Here is a 20283-nt window from a genome sequence, read left to right on the forward strand (position 1 = left end):
TGATAAATGAAGGATTATTATAGATGTATTGGATAAACAGGCACACATGAACTTCATTAACTGTGTAAAGATAGTCAAGATATACAAGTATAGCGATACAAAAGGTGATGCTTTTGTTTTCTCCTGGCATTTTTAGATGCAAAGCCTCTCTATGAGAGATCAAACTCACTCGCAGGATTGCAACTGACTAGCCGTGCTCTGAGTAGTCGTTTGCAGTCATGTGATTTGTGAATAGCAGAATGGATGAGACAGTCAGTCGAAAGCCCATACAGTGCTAGTTACTGTTCACTTATTGTGTCGTATCAGTCAACATATTTGTGAAATCTGGAATTGTCAGATTTATTCCTACAATTATGGCTTAAAACCTATTTGGAGGTGACAATGAGTGTCACTAACTTCCTGAGCTACAGCTGCCCCAATGATGATGACTATCTCCCCTTCTATTAGTTACGGTGTTCACTAATGGCCAAAGAGTGTAAAATGTCCTGAGAGAGATCACGGCCATGGCTAATGCCGGCATGGAGCCATAAAAAACCCATTTGAACCAATTAATTGTCATTTGACCTGCAAAACCACAAATCCATACTGGCAATCTTACAGAGAATTCTTATTTCTGGTGTTCACATCAAGTCATTTTTAATTCCTATAATGGACCGAGGTAATAACTAAACTTAAAAAGAAATGTGTGGACACATCACTGCATGATTCCTTCATGGTGTTTTATTTGTCGGATTTGCTAAAAACTTGCTTTTCGAAGCTGCTGTCAGCCTTCTGTTCAGTTTCTCTCTCCTACATGACAACAAGTGGTCTTTTTGAAGTGGATAAGAACGTGAGGTAATTCTGAAAGGTCATGCCCTCTATGTTTTTATTTCTGTGATCAGGGTGAGTTGTCATTCATGTTTCTCTGGAAACGAATTACAGGAGACAAAACTGATTCCGAAGATGAGTCGTGTTTCTCTGTGAATTAATAAATAAAATAAAAACTTAAGTTAATAAAAGTTAGATTAAATAAAACATTTTCAAACTCCACCTGCAACATCATCTGCTTTAACACCATTGGTCACAAAAAATAGCCCGTTCAGAGCCTAAAATACAACCTAGAAGACAAATAATTGCCTCCAGTCTTCTGTTTTATCCTTATACTTAATTATCCTGACAAATAATAGAATTCATAAAAAATAAATGAAATTTTATGTTAAACGCTAAAAGCTTTCACTCATGAAAAGATTTTTATTACTGAGCTATGCCGGAATAATATCAGGAATAGAAAAGAAGTTTGGACTCGTTGTAATAAACTGAAATGACATTTGGTTTTAAAGGTCGACAAGGACTTAGCCTAGCTACAATCCATAGGAAAGGATTGTTTGTCTTTTCTTTTCTTTTTTTTTACAGCAAATAACCGTCTAGTACTTAAGCTGCCATCGCCAGCTGTATAGCAGTATTGCAACTACGTATTAAAATGACTAATATCAATAACATTATCCTGAATTCAAGCTTTGCTACTGCACACAATGTGACGAAAATGTGACCGAGATGTCATGTGTGCATCATTTTGGTTCAGCATAGAAACACAATTACCCAAAGAGACACACACCAGTCTGTTAATGTCCCGGATCACGTCTGTGTTTGAACCAGACAGGCACTGCATTGTGGGAGTGAAAAGGGCTCAGTTTACAACAAATTACAAAGGACTGAATAGGTGTCCTCAAAGTGTTTTTGGCCTCGGTGTGCAGATGGTAATAAGTGAATAAGAGCAGTGATTTAGCAGGAAGAGCTGGAAACTTTTTGTCCTCAGAAAATGGGACAACAGAAGACCATTGTGATACTGACAGTATAATGGACTGCCAAACCCCTGCAACAAGAAATCAGAGGGAAACCAATAAAACAATGGAATATTAATCCCCATCTCTCTATAGGACATTTTCACCAATGTAAAGCTAAATGCAGGCATTCACACACGTCTATAATGACCAGCTCATATAAAATGCATGGAGCATGTGCATGTCGGAATACATCGGTCTACATTAGAGACTCCCCTGCTCCAACTCGGGTTAATGTAATTCCATCTCTGGCTGACCGTAAATGCAGCGTGGAGCTTTACGGAGGAAAATTAGCCCCAACAGACCCTTTTCTCTCCTTCCCAATCCAATCGGCCTCCCTCTCATTTGTATCAATTAGGCAGGAAAACGTGCTTGTGCGGCGAATGTTGAGAAGCGTTTTCACTGCAGGGACACGGAGAGAAATATCCTTTGGAAAGATCCAAGGTCCTTTATTTGGCTTGGGTTTACATTCTGCAGAACGCTGATAGACAGACTCAAAAACTGACAGCAACACTTGATAACAGTTTGCCCTTTAATGGTTAGCTATTATTACTGACAACCTTAAACATTCATATAGATGGAGGGAAAAAAAGTCGATTTACAGCTTTACACCTTTCATAGACATGTTAATGTTTTATAAAAGCTTTAATTGACATTTAAAACATACATTGATAAGCGTGTTCTGTACACATAAAGACCAAGAACAGTCTGAAAAGTGGCAATTTCTGAGAAAAAAATCGGAAAACTGGATTTTTGTGTTTAGAGAAAACAAGAGTTAAAACAAAAAAAGGCTGCTCTTTAAGACCTCGTTGTCATGGCAGCGTGGGTATAACTAGGCTAATGGAAGGAGGGTTATTAAGCAGATCAGATGTGTGGAGTCGGCTTCCTGGCGCCAGCGCTCTAATAAAGTCAGTAATAAAGAATGTAAGACAGCAGAGACCGACGACAGAATGTTTTTTTATATTCATCACTAAGTGTGAGGCTGGAAATCTGCTCATCAGGGCGAGTGCAGAGTGAGACCTCCTGTACGTTATGAACCAGCTCGTGGCTACACAGCCTGTTGCCTTAACGTGATTTAACTGGCGCCGTCGATTATCTGTGACCTACACGGAGCAGTTTTACACGCAAGCTCATGTTTCACTGCAATTTGTGTCCTGTCACTGTAATTTGCGGGGCGAATAAATGCCTTTGATAACATAAACCCAAAGCTTTCCACATTTATTTGCGTCTTTTCCGTATTCAGTGAGACTCTGTGAAGTGCTCACGGATTACAGAAGAGTAAAGCAGACTGCACTGTAGCTGAGCTAGCTGATGAGCACTTTTGATTTCTGGATTTATTTATTCTGCCAATAAGAAGAGTAAAATCTAGCCACGACCTCTGACTTTTAAAAAGGAAAAAAAAAAAACACCCAGTTTTTGCCGTTGGTCCTTGTTAGGCGGACTGCTTTCTACCAAATCTTTGACAAAAGCTGTAGGAAATACTGTAGTTTTGGCAGCTACCTAAAAAAGACAGTAAAACACACGTGGACACTTTGAATGTTATTTATTCTGAGCAAGGAATAAAGAAATAAAAAAATCTGTTTTAAGGAATTTATCAAATAAAAAATCTCAAACATTTGAAGGTTCCAGTCCGTCCAATCTGGGGATTTTGAGCGTTTTAAAACTGTTAATAAAAGTACAGGACGATGCGTCGGGCTCTTTCTGATAAACTAAACAATGATTAATTTAAAAAAAATAAAACATTTCCTTATTTATGATGGACATAATGCTGTATTGTACTGTTCCTTATTACCGTGCAACAGATACAGTGTTGGAGCTGTGTGTGCCTTTATTCTTCACCATCATTTTAAAAATAAAGAATTGATTAAGTGACACTTCAAATTATCACTACTCGCAGCCCTAAATGAGCCAAGTGAAATTAGTCTTCTTTGGGTAGCTGCACATAATAATCCCCCTCACGGCCATTATCCTCAACATCATCCTTCTCTTAAAGTGTCCAGTGGGAAAAATCTCATTCAAACTGTTTTAGCACACAAGTTCCTCCATAGGAGATGGAGAACGGTGGATATTTCGTCATTTCAAACAAGATTTAAACATTTTTGTGTGACATTTACATGTACATATGCACAGAAGCAACTGTGATTCACACCAACAGCTGTTACAAGTTTTTACACATAAGGCCCATAAGCTTTCAGTTTTTACCAATGTCCACTGATAAATAGCTGCAAAGCCCGGATAACACAAACACTGAAGACGTACAACAGTACCGAAGCTTTAGAATGAACTTACAGTACGTGTTGGTATTTGTCTGAATATAATCCCTACAGCTTGTGACTAAAACCTTTTGTTTTATATTACATACATATTACATTATATTACACAGGGCCTCTCTGTAATTGAACCAAAATAACTTTTTCAAGGTTAGTTGTAAGTCTTAAAAATGCATGCTGTTGAATAAAAAAAAAAAAAGACGACTCAAAAATACCATTCACCGTTAACTTAGTAAATACATTAAAACATGAAAACACATAAAAAAATGATCGGATCAAAAAAAAAATAAACGTTTTAAAGACAAGACAAGAGGTGTCGAACAAAATAGCTCCAACACAAACAGTACAACTACGTTTCTAAAGTTTGATAGATTTTGTTGTCGGGTTGAGTATCAGATAGATTGGATTGATTCTCATTTTGCTCATCTATCTGGGTTCAGATCCTGGCTTTCACAAACTGAACCAAAATATGTCAGCAGTAAAAACTGATTTTAAAAGTACATACATAAAATATGAATATTCTTTATCTTAAACGTCTCTTTTCATTTTGATTTTAACTGAGTTTAGCTGATTTTAGGGCATTATGACTTGAGAAAACAAACACTGTCTTTCTTCTCTTTGTGAAATTATTTTGTTGTAGCAAATAAAAACTGATTAGGAACATTTTCTTTGCTAGTATCCATTACAAGACGCATAGATCATAGTTAGGACTTGAACTCTCAAACTTATGAAATACAGATCTCGTACACGGTCAGTATTTGAAAAAAACAAAATGTCAACTGAGTCTGATAATCAGGCTAATTTCTTTAAAAAAACGGGAAGCTTTAACTTTATAAACTGCTGTTGCTGCTTTGCTGTGCAGCGATTAGCTGGCAACAGTGTGTTGTGACTGGTCACTTACTGCTGACTGATATTATGGAGTTGTTGTGTGTAAGATTACATTAATTTAAGACAGAACTCAAATAAAGATGTGGCCAATCCCATTTTGAGGTTGATAAATGAAATTGAAAAGCACAATTCCTAAACAATCCACGGTTCTTATTAATCTGGAACTGGTACCCATTTGGATACCCAACCCTTTTTTTGTGCTACGTTTTGTTATAAAAAAAATCAACCTTGCAACAATAATTTTAAAGTTACAGGTACTTGATTTAAAGTTTGTGTAATGAGTTGTCTGTGTCAAAGTAGTGTGCCGTTTCACTGAGTAAGGCATAAATCAAAGTGCAACAAAAAAATTAAGATTTTTTTTTATTCCTTTTTTTTTTCCAAATGAGGTGGTCGAACACTAAAAGCTCTACGTGAAAAGCTGTTCGGGCTGACAGTTACGAATCCACGTGTTAAAAAGTTTCCAAAGACCGAATCGATACCAGTTTGTGAGGTAGTTAGATTCTTTAAGCGAAATATTAAACACATCAATATATTCAGGCTGTCAAAATGATAAATTACCTCTAAAAACCCTTAAAATCTTTTGAAGGTATCTCCTACCTGAAGGAATGATTTAGCTTTATGTTATCGTTAGATTGCACTACATTGCTGGACTTGTGTGAGTTGCTGCCAGTAGTCACATATGTCAGACACAACAGCACATTGTAGTGCAGCTGTGACATAATGAAACACAACACAAAGCACCACGAGTCCTTACAGCTTCGTAATGCTTAAACGTGATGAATGAATCCTTAAATGGCCGCCGTATCCAACAGCAGCAAATCAAATAATTAAAAAACAAAAATGTGCCCTAAAATGGTTTCTAAATGGCATGGGTGTGTTACTTCCACCTGCCAACAGTCACTTCACTTCCTCACTGGACCATGTAGGAGGAGAACGTCTCTTCGTGTTTGTGTGAGTTGCGGGTGATGATCTGCTCGATGGCGATGTAGGTCCCCGTGAGGAACCCCACCAACCCAAACAAGCTGATGACGATGTTCTTGATGGTCACCAGCGGCGACAGGCCCTCTGTGTGAAACGCTATGATCTGGAGGATGGGAGGAAAGATCAGCGCCAGGAAACTGCTGCTGACCGAGCCCACCAGTGAGATGACGAGGTCCAGCTCCGGTATCAGGATGGCGAGAGCACCTGGAGGAGGAAATGAATGCTGGTTAACAGACTGACTGTATAACGATGAGCTTTGATCAAGTTGTTCATTGCTGGTTCTTCAGCTATTACTAACCTTAAAACCTAACCCCCCCCCACCCCAACCCTTGTGGCGAATTGTAGAAATTGCGGCTTTTAACGTCCTCTTACTTCACATAACCTCGATGACTAGCAGATCTGCACTACTTCAACAAACCACAAGAGTTATGTAGTGGACTAGATGGCTGTTCTAATTGCATTGAAGTAGTATATTTAATGCAATGTTGTGTTTTAATGGTGCAAATGGAGAAATTCAAGTCTGGCTATAGTGAACAAAATAGAGAAAAAAGATTTTAGATCTTGGATGGCGGCTGTGATTAAATAGATCCTGACAGTTTTTTGGCCAGATCGCCCACCCCTATATGGTGTCACATACATCCATCATTGGACACACCGACACACAGATGATGGCTACGAGCCGAAACCTGGTCGAACAATACAAGTTCTGGCCTTTCCCTTCTCTGTGATCCTGTCAAGGAGGCACAGAAACTCAGAGTCTACAATATATTGGATAGGAAATGCATGAAGGAAATTGACTTAAGTTCCATCTCTGTACAGAAAACTGCAGAAACATCTTTATTTTGGGGAAACTCCAACACAGGTCTTTTTACAGATCTGCACAATTTTGGTATTAACTTCGCTACACACAATAAAGACTGTTGTGAAGCTCTTTATAGACTAATTGTGATTAAGGCCATTAAGATTAATTAGACTTGATAGTGATTAATGACTTTGAGAAAAATACAGTACAGTTTCCAGCCTTTTATTTTGGTTAAAAAATGTAGAAGGCTGGAAATAAAACAATAAACAGGACCACTAACCACACTAACTGTGCAACAGCCGTTTGTCATAAATGATTTCTGAGCAGTGTTGAATTTCAGTGCCAACTGCTTGTCAGGACTAACTTCATTATAATTGTTTCGGTTCTATATCGTTGATATGAGCACCCAGTATTTCTACTAATGAGATCCTAACATTAGAAAGTGACTCTGAAGCTCCAATATCAACTGGTAAAATTCCCCCTGCTCTTAACACTTCATTGTGTTACAAGGAGTGACAGGATCATCACTGCTTGAAGTCTGCATTTACTAACAGGCATCGGACAAGGAGAGATTCTAACTTGAAAAAAACTTTGTAAGACTGTGACCTTTGGCCTCTTAGGTGATAGGTTTCTTTTGAATCTGAAGAGCATATTTTCTGATTGTATCTATTCATACCCCTGTCACACTAGAATGATCATGTGTAATAGAAGAGCTAGATGAGGAAATGACTTAAGAGACAAAAGGGACAGTTTCCTTATTTTCATCTACTCCTCTGCACAGATCTGGTAGGAAAATGAGAACCACGTTAGGTAACCGTGTAGAGAAGGTGCAGAAGAGAAGACAGAAAAGAGTGATGGGGGAGAAATGAGGTGAATCGTACCAGGAAATAAAGGTAGGATGAGGATAGAGGACTAAAAGAGATGGATGAGGTAAGGAAGATGACAATGCAATGGGAAAAGTGGGGAGAAAACAACAAATTTAGAAGTACAGGACAGCGACGTCTGCTGTGACAAAATGAGGCTGCGATTGTGCGGATTGTTCTTCACGTCTGCGGGAGGGTCCACCATGCTGCTATGGTCACTGCGGACCCGAGTCTCCTTTACCCATAGCCATGGAGACAGGCATAAACAGCAGTTGGCAGCCGTGTTCGGACAAAACAAGCACCCGCTCTGACGCCACACCGCATTGTCGCAACCAAGGTGTGTTTCCGTTCCTGCTGACACACTCCACAGCGAAGCTTACACTTTGAAATGTGCACATGGGCTATCGTTACACGCATGAACACACCTGAAAAGAGCTTTGCCAAACACACACACACACAGACACACACACACACACACACACACACACACACTTGCTCTCTTGTTCTGTCCGTTAGCATCTTCTCCCTAGTGAGTAAAGAGGACAAGTCGGGTGTACTTGTTCTCTCTATACGTCGGACACCCATTACCAGCGCCTCATAAAAGACTCTTTGAACCATAATCAATTGTGCGCTGCTGCATGTTCAAAGTCTGTCAAATTAACCTATGGGGTGACGGCAAGGTCGAGCTTTCATGTGACAAGTTCGGCAGAAAGCGCCTGGCCGCCACACGCTCCCGGGGAGTTAACCTGTCACTTCCAGGAAAAGGCCCTCGCTGTTGAAGGGTGCTCTTCAAACTACATTTGAAGCTTTCTGAGCCATCAAAGAAGGCAGGCGCAGCCGTGAAGGAGGATGGCGAGGGGCAGGGAACACCTTAAGAATGCCCTGAACTTTCATAGCAAATAAACTGCAAGGCTGTAGCTAAAAGCCTGGCTGCTGTCTCATGGGAGAGGCAGAACGTGGATCATCAGGCAGCTTCAAAGAGCTAAAGGGAACGCTCCAAGCACACTAATTTGGCAGTGCAACCTCCGATCTTACAAAAACAAAGAGAAAATAGTCCACCTTTCTTCCCGTCAGCCTGCTGGGGCTTTGGTGTGCTGAAGTACAGTCTACACTGAGAGAAGGACAAAGACGTTAGAGGAGGAGACGATGTGACGATGGTGGTACTATGAGGTTCGGAAAAGAGTGTTTGATAAAGGCAAGGTAAATGAGGGATCTTATCAACGGTGCACAATTAAACTTGTGCATGTGCATCAAGGTTAAGGTATTTGTGAAGACGAGAAAGCCGTCAAAAGAAAATCAAATAAGTAGTAGCCATCTAATTGGCTACATCACTGTATTACTGTGTTCATGTAGCACGGATCCACTAGTCAATGAGGTTATGCGAAGTTCAGAAACAAATTAAATACAGCAATCTCTACGATTTGCCTGAAGTGGACGCCTTCGATCACAATCTCAAGCTAAAAGGTGGAAGGTAACTCAGTGCTTGGAGCTTAACCCTGATTCAAGACAAGGCCCCCAAAAAATGCAAGATTTGCTAAGACAACAATAGAAACAACCAACTAAAACAGCACAGTATTGAGCAACAAGAAACTCTGGGCTTTTATCTTTACACCCATCGGCATCAACAGACACAAAGCAGGCAAGGCCAGTTCAAATAAGCAGCCAGAAGAAGAAAATAAGGGTAGACTCAGAGGGGAGGAGTGAAATGGGGGTCTGGTTGCCTTTAGATAGTCAGCGGGCAGTTTCTGAACTGAGACGGCAACTTTTAAATCCATTGGGAAAGCAAACTCCTCAGACAGGTAGAGTCAATTACCTCCAGAACCGTAAAGATATAGCCAGCAGGGGGGATGCTCTGAGGTTGGATCAAAGATTTGGTCTTGGTTTTCTCCACAGTCAACCTGGATGTACAGACACTGTCCTACTGTCTCATTTCTGTACATAGCCAACAGCAATCACCAACGAGGCCAGAGCCACAGGACCCTGCTGCCTCTAGCACAGTCAGAGCTGGCTGGTCTGCTGCTCAGTGGACTATAGCTCATTAAAGATGGGAGGGAACTTAGTCTCCCCAACAGACTCCCAGGCTGCTTGCACTCGGACCAACGGCAAGTGAACAGTCAAGGTCTGTATATGCTAATGTTAATTAGCAAAGAGTGGATCTACTCAGCATGGAGCCAGCAGCAGCGGCAACTACATTAAACTTCGCTGACACGCAAACGTAAAAACAGCAACTGGTAAAATCAAGAAGTCTCAGTATTAATCTCATAATGACAAGAAATGACCAATCCTAAAAATAAGCCTTATCCCTGTCGATGCCTTAATAATCAGACGATATCCCTTGAGTAGATCAAGCCTAAACGCCTGACAATATTAAGAAGAGGTGGTCATCCCTCCAGTTCTTGTGATGGTTTAGTTGAAGTCCTTACAAGGAACTTTAATTTGTTGATTCTGGCGTCGTTTTCTTTTTGCATATGTGTTAGCACAGCTGCTTCACCAACAGGGAAATGAATGAATGAGTGGGTGGTGTTTTTCCCATGGTACTAATGTTGTCTTTTTGTAGCCAAGATGTACTATAATTAGGGGTGGGCAAGTACTGTGTATGGTCATACGGTGGGTATTACGATGGATGTTGGCAGGACTAACCAGAAATTATTAATGTAAGTCTGAATTGATATGGACTGATCAGACGTTGCAATATAATGGTTAACAGAACAATAAACAACAAACGATATTTACTGTTATAGCAATATTATATATTATATACCGATATACCTCTCAACACCAACTATAACTTTAACTGCAGTTAAAAAAGTGATGCTACCCAACCCGCCCAGTTGAGAGGAAATGTTAATCTATATTGTCATCCTCCTCCTGTATATGCATTGTCACCGACTGCATTCTTCTTTCTTCCTTTTGTAGAGAGCAGAATGACTTTGCCTTAAGATAATTTTTTTGCAGATGTGATTATTCCATCTTGTGTAAATCCTATAATGGAGAACTGAAGTCCTTGCTGTTGGCTACTATACAATGTGTAGCTGAATGCCTCTTACAAATGACAAAGGGTATTTCACTGCAGAAAGTGCTCTACTGAATGGATGGCGACATGTTGTTGTCTGACAACAGTAACAGTAATTAGATGGTGGGACAATTGGCAGCACTCTCTGAACATGCAGTGGTTCAGTGTTTTGTTCATGGACACCATCTTTTCTCATGATGATAGAAGCCTTTGATGTTGAACCACTGGACAGTTTGTCAGTCCACCCTGTCAATGACAAATATATAAACCATGATGTTGGAAGACAAAGTTATAAAACTCTTAAATATGCTGATTTGCAATTTCTCTGTCGCAGTCTCGTCACTGCCAGCGAATATATCATTTAACCAAACACCCATGATCCCTAACGATCATTAACTTGGCACAAACACACCTCCTCTGCTTTTTTTCCTGAATAATTGCTGTCTCTCCGTCCCTATTAACATAACCTCTGGCTCACCTCCCTCTTTCCCACTACTTCATCACCGTGTTGAGTCAGCAATCAGCTGTTCTCCTCGCCCTGATGAACTGGCCGAGATGGAAAAACTCTTCTCTAAACTAACAGACAGATCTCTGGATTAATCACTTTAAAGGTGTTGCTTTAATGACAGAAGTTCCAGATACACTGAACCTTTTTCTGCCGCCATGACAGTAATGATGAAACTGTAACTGTTTCAGCGTCAGTGTAAGGTCAACAACGCGGCCTGAGAAGGACTACAAAGAACATCCTTCCATAATGATGGTTCCAGGGCGATCTACACAGCCAATTCTGCTCATTCTAGTGCTGTAACGTAGAACTTTGGTGATCTCTTGACCTTGATGCCACGATGAGGTTTACAAGTTTCACTATCTATATTATGGATTGCTGTGAAATTTGTTGTGGACATTCATGTTCTCCACTAAATGAATTGTGATAACCTTGGTGATCCACCGACTTTTCATGCTGATGTTACTGCTTACCCCTCTAAAAGCCATCTCATAGAGATGCTAGAGTGACTGCAGACTTTTCTGACATTTTACAAAGCGTGTAATTAATAAATTACAGTATTGGAAATAATTGTTAGTTGCCTCACTATTCAAACATACAGTATGTAATTTACACAACTAGCATTTATAGACATTTTAATGTGGAAATGTTACGTTATATCTTTAACACAGCTGTTTAGCATAATCATAATTGGTAACTGAGCAACTTAACATTTTATTTAATCATTCCTAAAGGATCATTGTATACGTGCGTTACTATGTATATTACTGTAGATAATCTGCAGGCTCAAAAACTCCAAAAACTGAATCAGTACTGGAATTTAAAAACCACCTCTAATATTTACAAGTATGTTCTGGGGAAGAGAACAACTGAGGAGGTTTGACAAACTTTCTTTGTACTTCCCTGTTACATGTTGTATAAACCTCGAGCAAATATGAGTCATCATGGCTCCAGCACAAAATAAATGTAATTTTCACTTGACTGAGAAACATTATATGTGGGCCTGAGGAGGGGGTACATCTAGCAAGGGGGGGACAAACATTTCCTTGCTCTGCAATTACAAGCTTTTGTTGGAGGGGGTGGCTGTCCCCGCTTAACTATTCCTTCTAGATCCTCTACAAATGGCAAAAATTTCTTAGGAAATTAAATCGATGATTTCAGCCCTTAGGATACATTGTAAAGGTGGAAACGGGATGTACACTCATCAAAGTTACCAATTCAATTTATTGTGGCTCATGGTTGTTTGAAATTACAAAAATACAAGGTAATAGAAGCTGTCACTACAACTCTTCACTATGAGTGTGTGAGAGGATTCATTTAATCAGAAGGCGGCAGTCTGCTGGAGGGGCTGTAATCAATTTGGACTGAGATGATTATTTGTTTAATTTTTATTTAACCAGGAATAATGTATTTGTAGGCATTAACAACAGAGTTGTTACAGAGTTACAAACAGCAGATAACACAAAACATATCAAAATGATAAATCAAGTTTGATATTTGCTTGTGGTTAGTTAAAATGGTTGAGACCTTCAAGTAGGAGCAGTAAAAGTAGTGTCTTGTTCTAAACTGATTGGGTTAATATGTGACGGTGCTAATGACTAGGGTTGCAGCAGTATACTGATACCATGGTATACCGTGGTATGAACATTGACGGTTCTACAATATTGAATTCTACTGTATTAGTGTTATCAAAAAAATATGACATCGTATTTTGTGAAATTATAATTATAAGCGTATAATAAGCGTTTGTTCAACAAAAAAAAGAGTCTAGGTATGCTCAGCTCTCCGTACCATTGTAATTACTAACTGAATCTGTGGAGAGTTTATGTTCTCTTCTATGTTGCTATTCATACTTAAAGATATTATTGCGTTGCTGTTTACAGATTGCTGTCCAGCCATATTGTAGCAATTTTTTTTTTTTTTCATTGCTAAATCTCCTGCTGTGGCTGCTTCACATTAGAAGTTTTCCACTGGAAACCAGTGGGAGCTTTTTTAGTGAAGCAACTAAGGAAATAAAATATACAGTTTGTTTTGTCACAGAGTTCATGAAAAATCCATTAGTGGTGCTATTCTTCAATAAATATATGTATTTATGTATATATACACACATGTAGCACGACTTGGTGAGTGGATCAGTTTTAATATTGCAGAGAGGAATATTACAAGTTAGATGAAGAGCTGCAGACTACTGGCTCCACGGCTCCAACATGTCATCAAGGTAAACAAAACCTTTTTGTTCTGTGAAAACCCATTTCCACCACTGACAGCATGAGTTGCATGGTCAAGACTGCTCATGGCGCAGCTCAGTGGGAGTATCCAGTACCCTTTAAAAATGGCACTTCTGTAGTGATACTGCCAGTGAGCCGCTCCAGCTCAAGAGTTCAGTCTTTTACTCTACATTACGTACAAGCATCCATGTGGGGTAAGTCATTCTTGTTGAACATTCCTGCATTGTCTGATCTGTCTTCAACACATTTTAGGGATTTCAAACCTTTCCTTAGACCTACACCTCTGCAATAAAAATCACAGTCCCTATAATCATAGCCAAGTACAACATAATTGTCTGCATTCTTCCCTTCAACAGGCATTGAAAAACATGTACATGTAACATTCAACATCATAGGCCCCAAGTTTACAACACTGCTATCTAGCAGTTGGAGGTTTAAAAAAAAAAATATATCTCAAGACGATATTTTCCGATGTTTTCTTACACCCCTACTTTAATGTGGGCTGGAAAAAAACAACATGCAAAGGTTGACAGAACAAACTAAATAGCCACAGGGGTTCTTGTGTTCTTGACCAAACTGGTCACAGTTACGGTGATTTTAACTTCAAGTGCATGGGAGCAACTGCAGCACTAAATTATACATGCAGAGCACGCTCTATGTAAACATTATTATTATTATTATTTTTCTGTTGCATTCTGTCATTGTAAAAGACAGTAAAAATGCCAAATGCATGGATATATGTACAATTCCCAAGTGGAAAAAAGTCAATTTAAATGTCAAATACAAACAAGGACACACTCCTTTATTACAGCATTTAACAGTCTATGAAGACTGAAGTACCCAGGCGTATAAAAACACACCTTTCAGTGTTGATCTTAAATAAGAGATTTAGCCTTGAACAGCGGCCTGGATTTTATGTGTGAGCAGGGTAGTAAGCACCGACAGAGACAGCACAATGTGTTGTCTGAACATGTGTGTCTGTGGGAAAAGGAACAGCATGGCCTTCAGGGTGGAATTACAACGAATGTTTGCTTTATGTAGCAAAGACGCCAATTGTGGAAACTGATTGCTTTAAATTGTATGGCTGCGAGGCACAATATGATAAATAAGAACATTTGCTGCTTGCTTAGAGCCTGGTTTCATGAATAAATCCATATCAATCTCTTCTGAAACTATCAATTTTAAATAATTGACGTACATCTTCAGCAAAATGGACATCGGGACACTGTGCCAGCAATCATGTTTCCTGGATATAAGATGGAAAAGTTCACATCAGATTATGAGGACAAACTGGTCACATTCATGATTGGGCAGTTGTGGCCTTGACTAGTGACAGAGGAGTAAGTTGACATTTCTGCTTTAAATTTGCTAACAGAAACCATTATCCTGTCAACCAACAGCTAACCTATAGGGGTATAAAAAATAAGTTATCTCAGTGTCCTGAGAATTGGCGCTATACAAATAAAATTGAATTGAATTGAATTGAATAAAGAAATAAGTAAAATCACATGTCATAAGTGTACTTCTGCTCGCTTGCCCAACAGACAAACAGAAGTATCAGTAGCAAGGGCATAAACAATCACATACGTCGTGGGCAAAATCACAAACAGCGAACAAAGATTAAAAAAAGGACAATAGCGTATTTTGGTACACAACACAAAACCACAGAACTATATATTCTGGTGCCACGCCATGATGAGTTGTCATTCTGTCTTTGTGGTGCATTTTGCAACAACAAAATGCCATCCAGAGACCTGTCAAGCCTTCCATGCAATTTGTTGGAAATGCAACATTTCATTGTGTGATACCTGCAGGATCCCAAAAATGAACTAAACAAACACAAAAGACATACTAGAGTCATTCAATGGATGACAAAACTGAAAGTCCAAAGCCCCCCAAGTGGCCACTGGAGGCCGCAATGTTGTGCGTCACTGCGCCAATTTTCAAGTGTTTGACTGAGGAAACAGAGGGAATGCAACGGAATCATTTAAGTCAAATGGATTAGGGATCTTGTGTGCAGTCGACTTGATTTTTTCCCCGTGTTTGGTGCTGCAGTAAAGTAGCACCATACAAAAGAAAAATGGTTCATCTTCTGTGGAACAACACGCATTATATATTAATCTAGCCATTAGGTCTGCCTGTAATTTGGACCTTTCATTTGCACATGCGGGACATTCACCCTGATAGCAGTGCTAGAATAGAGGTCAACATCAAACATTATGATTCATCCCATGGGGAACATAAATATCCGCAACAGATTGAATGCAAATCTGGTCACTTGACGTTGAGAACTTGGAATCTACCAAAGTGGTGGTTAAAGGGAGATTTAATGTAAGGTCACAAGGTCACAAAGAGTCGTCCTGTGGGGAATATACAGATCCCTATGAAATGACATGGCATTTTATTTCCCAGTAATTGTTAGACCATTGAAGTACAGACAGGCATACTGACTATCCTGTTATCACCATCTTTAGTCAAAGCAAATTAAATACCAAGATCAGTTTTGAATAGTTAAAAACAAAAACATTTCATGATCATTTTCGTTTACGTGTGATAAAAGTAGACACATTTTAAACAGTCATTTATTGTTTGACATTGTTTGTTTTTATCAGCACAGTTAAAGTACTTTAAATAACAGGATTTTCCTTGAGTGTGTAAAGATATGTCTGGCTCAATATCCACAAGTGGGCACATTGTCAAAAGGCCTTCTATGTTCTTTATTTTTTTTTACTTTAAGGAGTTTAAGAAAAACGTAAACTGATAAAAGTCAAAAGCCTCTTTTTTTAACAACAAACATTAAGCTGTAAGCACCCCTGGGAATACTACAATAAAAATAAAGACAAGAAGACCTCAGTACTGTGGGCAAAGGAGCTCTCAGTGGACACTTTACTTTATCTGCTCACCAAACAAGGCTAAGGGTGAAGAAGCAATAGGATCAGAGAGAGACTTTTGTCCTTTCCTGGCTCGCCATCACACTGACCTGTCTATATTTAAGAGCCCTCGGGTACTACTCTGGGTTTTTAAGGGGGTCTGAAAGTGCAAGAAAGGCTTTAATGACAACAGCACTTTCACAGAGTGTTGACCTGTGTGTCCTGCTCGGAGAACATAACTTTTTGTCCTGTTAACTGTCAAAAAGACACAAAAACAAAAGCACATATGTTTGATACTTGTTAATACGAGTCCTGGTTGTCATCACTTAACAAGGATGAAGAAAATCAGTTTGACATTCTGCTGACTCTCTCGTGTATAAAGTCACACAACAGCCTCTAAACAGTTACCTCCTGCTGCAAATGTGAAAACTCCCAAAACCTGAAAACTCAAAAGTCCTATCATGTCAGGATACTAAGCTACACACAGCATGCTCATACTTCAGCCAGTCTGTGATGCTTTATACCAGAAGATACCAAGAGGGCAAGAGATGGAAAAGATCAAATGTTGGTGACTGAAGTTTTCTTTCTCTGGACAGAAAACTTGCTGTCTGATGTAGGGAAGTTGTTAAAGTTCTTCCTTGTGCTTCAATTCCTTGATTCCTGTGTTCAGAAAAGATTTGGCACCAGTGACAACAAACTAAAAGTTTCTGTTCTTTTCTGTACTACGTTTCCACTTTGTGATTTTGACCTATAAAATGGGTGCATTTTGTTGAATCTCGCCTTGTGGAGCAGAAAGGAGTATTAGGCTGTTTTCAGACTGACATTAGCACTGCGTAGAAAAATGCAGCCCCCTCGTTCATTTCAGTGAGACCACTGCGTTGGTAGTGGTCCATTAGCGGGGGTGCCTATACAAAGTGGTCAGGCAAAGAAAGCAAACAACTTTCCAGCAGAAACTTGATGGCCTGACTCAACTTAAATGTTGCATATCTACTGTGTAAACTGCCCATCAGAGTACCAACTTTCCATAATTCCTGTACTAAGAGGGGGTTCAGAGCGATGGCCTATGAAAAAGGGTAAACAATCAAGACTCCACATGGGGTTGCTTGATATACAGACTGGATCACATGAGATTTCTATGACTTTCTAAGACAACTATTCAGTCCTACGGGCAATTTAGAGGCGTCAATTAACCTAACCTGCTTGTCTTTGGACTTTGGGAGGAAGCCTGAGTACTCAGAGGAAACCCACGCAGGCAAAGGGGGAATATGCAACAACAGAAAGGCATTTTCTGGGTTCGAACACAAGCTTCCTGCTGTGACAGTGCTAACCAGTGCACCACCATGCCACCTGCAGACTTAAGCCACTCAAGGATAATATAGCTGTTTTTAATGTATTTTTTTATATATTAATAAACAATAAATTAAATATATTTTGAATGTATAACAATTTTGATACAATGCACTTTGAACACAAACAATATTATGCCACGCTCCAGTATAAGGGTTAAAGCTCTCTCTACCTTTTGACGTCATTAGAATTTTTAGGACGCAAAAATTAGGTCAACATATGTTAAGCAACCCTGATCTAGACACTGACAGTGAGAAAAACACCATGACAAAAACTATGATGAAGAGAAGGCTGATAACAGAAAGAAGGCAGAGGAGGAGTGGAAGCGAGGGAAGATGGAGTTGGAGGGCGAGGCTGACCTTCCCCACCCAGCAGGAGGTCCATGCTAAAGACAGAAATCCTCAGGCTGACCTGTCTGCTCACAGCCCAGCTACTCTGGTGGTGCTTCTTTTAGCTCGGCTGACACACTAAGTGAGCTGTGGTTTGGATGTTTGGGGACAGAGGTTGTCATTCAGAGATAAGACTGGTTTAAAAAAAATAAAAAATGTGACTTGCACATTCAGACACTGTGTTCTGATTTGTTTCTCAGATGTAACCTTTAGGGCTGATTGTTCTTCCTGTCACTCGACATATTAATGTCCATGGTTTTTTGAAATGACATGTTCAGCAAGTTTGAGTCCATATACTATTGGTCATGTAGTGTGCCTATATTTTATTTAAATTAATAAAAAAAAATATGTATTTTTCTTAAAATAAATGCATGGGTTTGAGAAAAAGTATTTTTTTAAATTTAATTTAATTTCAAGGTGATTTTGTAGTCCTACATAGTGTTTCAACTGCCTTTCTCCATCAGTGTAATTTATTATTAATTTTTTTTTTTTACTGCAGTGCCTTTCAGAAAGTGCTTTCTTAAATAGACCTTTAGACCTACAGTAGGTTCATCACATGACCTGACATCTGATCTTAGTGTGTCACTGCTAACAGACACAAGTTAATTCAGATGAGCTGAAACAAGCGCAGGAAGCAAAGGTCAAACAACAGAGGTGAATTAGCTCCACAAGACATAAAGGTGAATGTGTGCACACATCATGTTTCTGAAAGGGTAAAAATATGACAGCACTACAGTCCAGCAACATGCAGCATGCATTCCCAGTGGCATGCCACCTTTGTGCCACAGTGCTCCAGGATGAAGTACAAAAAAACAACTAGAAGAAGAGGAGGCTCACGCGACATCCTCATGTCTTCTCTTGTTCCCATCAACAGCTTAACAACACACGCTAGCTGCTCAGCTCAAGCCTGTGGCAAAGTGACTCAGAAAAAGGAAGCACTTTTGACAATGAAATGACCAGTGCCAATATAGCTGCAATACCGGCAGGAAAAAATGTTTTGTTTCATGGCTTGCTTCTCAGCCAGTACGGGCATATGGGTGAATATGGATTGTGTATTTAAGGCTCCATTAAAAAGGGGGTATTATGGAAAACAGGAATTGACTCGACTTAGGTTGGATTTCCCATTAGCTGTCCTATTATGTGGAGAATTTCTGTGATTAGCATTTTTCAAATTATTATGATTTGTTTGTAGAAAAAGTACTAAGAAGTGGTGAAAATTGATGCAGTCTGTGTTGCTAATAATCCATTCATCTCGGTCCTTGCTGTCTGCTGCAAGACAAGGCAGCTTTACCACATATCAAACACAAAAGGAAATTCAGAGTGCTTTACATAAGCAAAGAAAAGCAGTGTATTTTTTAATACCACCGGAAGATATCAAACTGTACACATATGGGCTTCAACAATAATTCAAATGACTATAATGTGCAAGTGTTGCTAGAACTGGATTCTAACTGAGAATCAATACCTCAGGCATAGTTTTGGTTAGCTGGTTAGGTTCTTACAACTTTGGCTCATGTTTAAAAAAAAGTTACTCAGTTCAAAGGATTTTTGAATTAGTTTTTTCTTGATCGTACCATATCTAAGGATAGAGGGTGTTGTATGCTGAGTTTAAAGTACATAAATAGCACTGACTTAAATTGAAAATGTATTGTTCTCATTAGTTGACGAGCCAAATCGGGGCTAATTCAAGTATTGGGGTTGCATTGAACTGGTAGCAATAAGTTAACTTCTTATTGACACAGGGTAAATATTGATGGTTATTTAAAGCTGCATTAATCAGTATTTCTACATGAACAATGGGTCAAATGACTACATATAATGCTATAGAGTATTAGCCTCTTTTAGCTCATTGTTCTGGGTTTATTCAAGCTACTTTTTGGTTCAATATCAGCACTCTCATCAGTGGTAGGTAGCTGTGGCAGAAAACAACTTCTAAAAGCTCAATGCACACTTCCTGCCCAGCACCAACAGCTAGCCAACAAAGCTAGCAGCTAACTTGTAAAAAGACTAAAAAAACAACAACACATAGTTGCTAAAGAGCCAGATATTTTCTTCAGGAAGAAGGTGGTAGAAGACTAGAAGGAGAATGTATATTGGACTTACATTCCTTACGTTGGTTAAGACTGAATGCTAATGTAAACAGGCAAGTGTTTGCTAACATTTTCAGGATAACGCAGCAGTCTGCCACCCAGTGGCCAAAACCTGGCATTTTTATGCAGCTTTAAAGAAGTAAATATTTGGAAAGTGTACGCTATCATGCTATCAATCACAACTTCCTATGCTGATGTAAAGCTTGTTCCTGTGAGG

General features: G+C 39.3%; 1 protein-coding gene across 1 annotated transcript in view; it reads right to left on the reverse strand.

The window, feature by feature from the left end:
* Positions 1-2338: 2338 nt before the first annotated feature.
* Positions 2339-20283, reverse strand: part of slc36a1 (solute carrier family 36 member 1) — a 43379-nt gene continuing 25434 nt past the window's right edge. The window contains exon 12 of the mRNA XM_051420690.1: positions 2339-6163. Within this exon, the coding sequence (XP_051276650.1) occupies positions 5889-6163 (275 nt within the window). The 3' untranslated portion in view covers positions 2339-5888. The remainder of the gene's footprint in view (positions 6164-20283) is intronic.

This window comes from Dicentrarchus labrax, unplaced genomic scaffold (genome assembly GCF_905237075.1).
Source record: "Dicentrarchus labrax unplaced genomic scaffold, dlabrax2021, whole genome shotgun sequence".
NCBI lineage: Eukaryota > Metazoa > Chordata > Actinopteri > Moronidae > Dicentrarchus > Dicentrarchus labrax.